The sequence below is a fragment of the Chiloscyllium plagiosum genome, chromosome 15 (genome assembly GCF_004010195.1).
Source record: "Chiloscyllium plagiosum isolate BGI_BamShark_2017 chromosome 15, ASM401019v2, whole genome shotgun sequence".
NCBI lineage: Eukaryota > Metazoa > Chordata > Chondrichthyes > Orectolobiformes > Hemiscylliidae > Chiloscyllium > Chiloscyllium plagiosum.
Window position 1 is genome coordinate 15,806,454 of NC_057724.1, and position 7,883 is coordinate 15,814,336.

General features: G+C 38.0%; 1 protein-coding gene across 1 annotated transcript in view; it reads right to left on the minus strand.

The window, feature by feature from the left end:
• Positions 1 to 367: 367 nt before the first annotated feature.
• The window catches only part of LOC122557128 (interleukin-13 receptor subunit alpha-2-like), a 27,574-nt gene continuing 20,058 nt past the window's right edge, over positions 368 to 7,883 (minus strand). Inside the window, exons 8-10 of the mRNA XM_043704468.1 lie at positions 6,165 to 6,312; positions 3,264 to 3,393; positions 368 to 2,884 (exon numbers count right to left, since the gene is read on the minus strand). Coding sequence (XP_043560403.1) covers positions 2,803 to 2,884; positions 3,264 to 3,393; positions 6,165 to 6,312 — 360 coding nt within the window. The 3' untranslated portion in view covers positions 368 to 2,802. The remainder of the gene's footprint in view (positions 2,885 to 3,263; positions 3,394 to 6,164; positions 6,313 to 7,883) is intronic.

Genomic DNA, 7,883 nt, shown 5'->3' on the forward strand with positions numbered 1-7,883 from the left:
AACTGTGACCTTAATTTAACTTTCCAAAATGCAAGACCTGAAGAAGGCTTATTGGACCCAAAACACTAATTCTGCTTTCTCTCCACAGATGCAGCCTTATCTGCTGAGTTTTTCCAGACTTCGCTCATGACATTGCCTACAACAAACAGATGAGACAAATAGTTTTGATGCATTTAAGAAGTGCTTCCTAAACTACACCCCCCCCCCCCACCAAAACTGTGACTCCATTTTGAGAATTGAAAATTAGGAAATTTTCCACTTCCTGAATCCAGAACAAAACCTGATGAAAAATAGCATTCTTGTGAAACACACTTCACATAATGGAACTCAAAGATATAACCCAAACTTAATCCAAGTAGCTAATGCATTGAAGAAATAAATTTTATTTGAAAGTTTCCTTTACGTTTTAATTGCAAATACATAAGATATCAAAAAGTACAACTTTACACTGTCAGATTTACATTAGTAAAGCTTCACGTTTTCACTGGAAAAACGGTTTTACAAAGTATTTTAAATAGTTTGAATATGATGGCAGACTATAGTCTGCTCTAACTGTTGGTAGCTTCCAAGATACGTGGAGGAGGAATGCAGAATTCTTCTGCTATCCTTTTCAACATTCTTCCACTTTAAAAGCATCATTCACTTCATTACATTTTGTTTTGGGACTTGGCTTTGCATTTTATCATTTAATACTATAACAATTGAATTTGGTTTCAGGTGAAGCAACTTAGACAGTTCTCAGAGACGTGAGCATCATTGCCTCTGATAGAAAGACATTCAGAACAGTTTTGTGCCTGTTAACTTCTCAAGGAGATGGAATAGGAAATCTCCTGGAAGTTTTGCTGCTAATATTGCTCCAACAAACTTTCAGTAATTAAACTTTTGACACACTGTGTCATGAAGCAGGGGAGGAGGATAGAATGTCAAATGACTACAAACCATAATCAGGAACCAATAATTATCTTGTTCACCTACTTCATTTGCTTTTTAGTTATTTTGCTTCCTAAAGAAGTTTATTAATAAAGGACAATAATGCAGTCACACAAACAGTATCTGGTGTTTTTGGATCATGTATGTATTTGATAAATGGCCATTTAAAATTACAGATGGCCTTTTTAAAAAACCACAAATAACTCCACAATAAAGCACAAAGACTCATTTCCATTTTGTCACATTTCACATTCAATGCATTTGTGTTTTCAAGTAACAGCTTAAATGAACCAAAGGCTTTTCTTTGACCTTAATAAGCTTGTCATGAATTAAAAACACAGGGCTATAAATTACCATCTGAATGGTGAATTTAGTTGTCTTCAGACATTATGTACACAAAGGGACATTGTTTTTCAACGATGAAACAAAGGCCCATTTTGCATTATATGGTTTAAAAAAAAGAGTATCTGACTCCTGGCCAATGAGGAAGAATCATATTTAAAAACCTTCTTGATATAAAGCAATGTTCAAAAAGCTTATTTTGTATAAAACATTAAAAAAAAGTCCTATCTACATATTCTTTTAAAAAACAGCATCACAAAAATAAATCTTGTCATTTGGTTTCATGATAACATCTGGCACTCAGCTTCCAAAAGTATTCAATTACATAACTAGATAAGTTAGCAGTGCGTGACAGAATACTCTCCATTTGCCCCAATGAGTTGAGATCTGACAATAGTTAAGAAGCTTGATACCATTCAGAACACAGCAGCGCAATGACACTTCCTAGACAGCACCTTCCAAATCCACAATCACTGCCAAGGAGAACAAGGGCAGCATTTACATGGGAACACCAGCATCTGCAAGTTCAACTCCAAGCCACTCACCCCCTTGAAAATGGAAATAATATACTATTTCTTCACTGTCTCTGGTTCAGAAATCCTGGAACTCGCTCTCCAACAGCATTAGAGGTGTACCTATGCCACATGGTTGGCAATGATTCAAGAAGGCACATCACCCTCACAAATATAGCTAGAGGTGAGCAATAAATGCTGATACAGTCAGCAAAGCCCATTTCCTCTAAATTAGTTTTAAAAAGGCAACTTATCTACCACTTGAAGTATTCACTTTCTCCACCACTAGAGCAATGTTTGCACCAAATCATCAAGACTTCTTCAGGAATACTTTCCAAACTAGCAACCTCCATCTCCTAGAAAATCAAGGGTAGTTGGCACGTGGGAACATCTTCACCTGCCAGTAGCCCTCCTAGCTGCTTCATTCTGACTTGGAAATTTTCTTACTGTTCCTTCACGGTCATTGGGTCAAAATCTTGCAATGTCCCATGGACTGCAGCAGTTCAGACAGGCAGCTCACCATCACCTTAAGGAATAGGCAATGAATGCTAGCCTTGTCAACAACTCCCACACCTGTGAACAAATTTAGAAAATAAAAGGTGACCCATTTAGACAACCTTCACAATAGTGGACCTTAAGGAGGCATTATAGGATAAACAGATCAAATCTTTGAAGTTGATATTGCCATAATGGAGGCAACATGTCAGGCAGGACTGTTGGACCATGTTCCCTTTATCTTTGCATGGTTATGTCGTCATAACTGAAGTCCACACTTTGCATCATTTATAAACAATACCATGGGAGTTACACTAATGTGTGTTATAATTACCTGCAGGGTTAGCTTAATGGAATAGTTTGTCAGTGCTTGCTATAATGTGCCTACAAACATTTAAGGAATTATAGAATTTTTATAGGTTCTTGAATAACTTAAGATGCAAGTTGAAAAAGTTATACATTTCCTATGCAGCAGTTGGGAGCTACCATTATTCAGCAGTACTCAGTCAGTTTGAGCAATATTTTAATAGTCTGTATGGATGCATTTTTTGATGTCCTTGATGTTGTCATTGAGCAACCTGTTAAGTTTCTTCTTTGCAATCAATCTGTGAGAGCAAGATAAAACAAAGAATATCAAGTAAATATTTACTACTGCACCTCAATATGAAGTGAGTTAAACATAATATGCATCAGACATTGAAGTCATTTTGGACTAAAACATGATACAGATCTTTATGCACCTTCACACTTTGTAAGAAAAATAGCAGAGGACAAAAGGTACAACATTTTATATTTAACAGAAGTAACTTTTAAATGGACCCGGAATGAGTAATAATATTTATGATATTAATTTACATGTTATATCATGTAGAATTCAACATATTTCAAAGGTTAGGATGTCTGACTTTATTTTAAAAACCATGTCTAATTTGATGTTAAGATAATTGGAACTGGCCATATTGCCATTATATTACATGTTCATACCTCTTCCATCTGATCCAGCAGTAAATAGTACTCAGAGTTAGTATCAATGTGATTGACATTAAAGTTATGAGGGCAACCAGTTTTGCTACATTAAGTTGGATGGTCACATTGTCTCCACCTTCTGAACGTACTGCAGGTAGAGATCAGAAATCAGTTTAGTTTAATCAAGAATAAATTGAAGGCAGTAATATTTTATTGATTACTTCATTTTATACCTCTATCTGGTATTTCAGACAAAATCACTTGATAATTCCAAAGACTACTTCAATAAATACTGGAATTATGACAACGCCCATCATTAGCAGCTTCTTTAAATCACTTATCAGTGCTGAGAAACTTTAATTTTCTTATTAAAATCTGTCACAACTCAGTTGCTAACATATTTTTTCCACAACCTAAATGATTTATTAGAAAAAAATTCTACACCTTCTTAATATTATTTTGATTCAAAGTTGATGTAAATGAAAGCAATAAAAAGATTTTCACATCTTTTGAAAGATTTAATTTTGTACAAATACAAAACTGATTCAGTGAACACACATTAGTTTGGCAGTTTGATACATTTGGCTGAGATATCTTTCTTCCCCAAGATTGCACCAAGGATCCCAAACAAGACAAGTCAATGTTAATTCAGGGTAGAAACCTCTACTGGTTAAAGTCACACCCAGCACAAAAGGAAGATGGTTGTGATTGTAGGAAATCAGTCATCTCAGGTCCAGGACATATATGCAGCCATTCTCAATGAAATGTCCTCAAACATCTTTAGCTGCTTCATCAATGACCTTGCTTCCATAACCTCAGAGGTCAGATGTTTGTTGATGATGCATAATGTTCAGCACCATTTGGACTCCTCAGATACTGAAGCAGTCCACGTGCAAATGCAACAAGACGGCGACAATATCTAGGCTTAGGATGATAAAAGTGGGGTATAATATTCATGCCAAGTGCCAGGCAATCAATATCACTAACAAGCGAATCTATCCGTCAGCCTGTTATATTCAATGGTGTTACCATCAATGAATCCCTCACTATTGACATCTTGGAGGTTACCATTGACCTCAATGGAACTAGACATACAAATACACCGGTTACAGGAGCAGGTCAGAGGCTAGGAAATCCTCAAAGCCTGTCCACCATCTTCAAGACAGTAGTGTCTTGGAATACACTCAAGCTGCCTGGATAAGTGGAGCTCAAACAACACTCAAGTGGCCTGGCAAAATCCAGCATAGCACAAAACTGGTGCAAAGGCAGAAAGGTGAACAGTGAGGAAGGTGCAGCGATGCATCAATGTAATTCAGATAAGTGGAGTCAGTGGGAAAATACATGGCAGATGAAGTATAATGTGGATAAACAGGAGGTTATTCATTTGGTTAGAGAAAAGAACACAAAGGCAGATTACTATCTCAATTGGATATGGGGGAGGTACAATGTTTTGGAGAAGGGTCACTGGACCTGAATCATTAATTCTGCTTTCTTGTCACAGATACTGAAAGGTGCAGCAGGCAGTGAAGGTGGTAAGTGACTTTCATAGTGAGGTGATTCAAATACTGAAGCAGGGAGGTCTTGCTGTGATTGTACAGGGCCTGGGTGAGACCACAGCTACCACAGCAGCTTGAAGGAAATCTGCCCAAAATGTTAATTTTCCATCTCCTCGGATGCTGCCTGACCTGCTGTGCTTTTCCATGACCACACTCTCAACTCTAATCTCCAGAATCTGCAGTCCTCACTTTCACCTAGTCCAGAACTAGGGGTCACAGATGTGGAGTAGACCATTTAGGACTGAGATGAGGAGAAGTTTCTTTGAACAGTGTCTTGGGTGTGATTCTCTGTCAGAAAGTGATTCAGCCCAAAACATTGAGTGTTTTGAAGGAGTTTGATAGTCCTTAGAGCTAAAAGCCTATGGGAAGAAAGCAGGAATAGGATACTCAGTTGAATGGTCAGTCATGACTACATGTCAAAGGGCTAATGGTCTTTATTTCTATGACAAAGCAGGCTGATCGATTGACACCATATCCACTGTTAGGGTGTATCCTCTGGAAGATGTACTGCAGAAATTCAAAAAGGCTTCCTAAACAGCACCTTCCAAATCCATGACCATTTTCACCTAGAAGGACAAGAGCAGCAGATACATAGGAACACTACAATCTGCAAATTACCCGCCAAGCCATCCTGACTTGGAAATATATCATTGTTCCTTCAGTATTATTGGCTCAATATCCTCGGACTTCCTAACAGCACTATGGGAGTGCTTACATTACATGGACTGCAATAGTTCAAGAAGGAAGCCATCAAGCTTTTCAAGGGTAATGAGGGATGAGCAACAATTGCTGGCCCAGCCAGCGACACCCATAACCAATGAATGAACGAACAGGAAGAAAAATATATTTTGAAATATTGACTTTTCCACATATTGCATGGAAGGGCCATTTTCTAATGGAATTCTTTATGTAATGGAAAGATTACAGAAGGATCCTTCAGAGTCTGGGAACTTAAGGTTTTTTTTGTTTGATTATAATTTAGGTTGCTGAATGATAATCAATGGCTTAACATTATAATCCTGACATTCCACAACAAATGCCTTGACTGCCAGCTATTTTAATCCATCTGCCCTATTTACATTGAGGCAGTCACTCCCAAATGAAGTTAATTTTAATTAACTTTTATGATTTTATTATGCTTTTTATAATTCAGTCCAAACTGAGAATGTTCAGGTAAAGAAATACACACTTAATTTGACATGATAGGTTGAAGCTGCAATATACATTGTGATATGAACTAAATATACAACAACTAGTGGAAATATTGCAAAGATTTGCATTCATTTTAATGTCATGTTTTTGTAGCGGAATTGCACAAAGGCTGCTTACACTAAAACTCAAAATTTTCTTGTTGTGGACATACCTGTTAAGCAATGAACAGAGCTCCAATCACTCCAAAAGCTACCATCAGCGCAGAACATATTAACAGCTGCTCTCACATGGACACAGTATATTGTGTTCGTTGTCACATTCAAAGTAGTAGAGGTAACTCCCTCAGAAATGACTTTAGCCTGGAGACAAAGAAATCTTTTAAAACATATTCCAAGTATGTAAACTATAGAATGCAATTTAAAACCTTTCCAACAATTGTTGCTATTTACATCATCGGACAAAGGATTTACAATTGAAAAGTCAGCCTGGCTTTTTCCCTTTATTGATTTGCAGAAGTGACATTTGTTGGATTACTAACAAACAGCCCGTGTCAAATAAACTGAACAGTGATAACTTTCAAACTGGCAGCACGTTCAGAACGGTAAAAAGGATGAACGCAATTGGGATTTCAGAGCAAGGGGAATGGACATTCTTAGTGATAGGGTAAATCTTTTGAAAGAAGATGAAAGAAGAAATGAAAAGATGCACATGATGGGGTTAAATTAGGAGGCGCATATCTTGAGAATGACACCAAAGACACCACAAGACCTTGCTGGCGTCCAGATTGGAAAAAGACCCAGCCAAGGTGAAACTGAATATTTGACACATTGTTGTCCAAGAATGGGGAAAGGTAGTAAATCTTTTTCTTTGATGGTTTTGCCTTCCTCATGGTTTACTTCATGTTATCCTCACTTTTCAGAGGTGAGACATGAACCAGTTCATTATATTCTGAGGATATCCATAGCTGAAGCTAATCTGGTTTACATTTTATATCTATGAGTCTACATACAGCATGTAGACAACCAGCCATCACCTACTCCCATTTCAGACATCAAATAATGAGCTATTAATGCTATGTCAACCAACTTTAAACAAAAGTGGAACTGAAACAGAACACAAACCTTCCCAAAACATCAAGGCAGTTAATCATTAGGACAGATGATTGATAGATGTGTAAAATCCAAAGAGACAGCTTTGCCCAGGGCGAAGTTGCTTGAGGGGAAAAGACAACAGAACTGACGCTTCTGCTTAATGCATCTGCAGCTTGAAAATTGCGTTATTTCGTTTGCCAACGTTGGAGGTGGAGATACTATTGGCCCAGACACCTTCACAATACAATAATCAAGGCAGATGCAAATTCAGGTTTTTGCTTCTACAACAGAATGCCACACAAACCAGGATACAGTACCAGATATTATTAAGCACTTCAAAGATTGTGAGAAGATTTGTAGCTCGGGTGCTCGTTGTTGTGGTTCTGTTTGCCGAGCTGGGAATTTCTGTTGCAGACGTTTCGTCCCCTGTCTAGGTGACATCCTCAGTGCTTGGGAGCCTCCTGTGAAGCGCTTCTGTGATCTTTCCTACGGCATTTATAGTGGTTTGTTTCTGCCGCTTCCAGTTGTCCGCTGCAGTGGCCATTATATTGGGTCCAGGTCGATGTGCTTATTGATTGAATCTGTGGATGAGTGCCATGCCTCTAGGAATTCCCTGGCTGTTCTCTGTTTGGCTTCTCCTATAATAGTAGTGTTGTCCCAGTTGAACTCATGTTGCTTGTCATCTGAGTGTGTGGCTACTAAGGATAGCTGGTCGTGATGTTTCGTGGCTAGTTGGTGTTGATGGATGCGGATCGTTAGCTGTCTTCCTGTTTGTCCTATGTAGTGTTTTGTGCAGTCCTTGCATGGGATTTTGTACACTACGTTGGTTTTGCTCATGC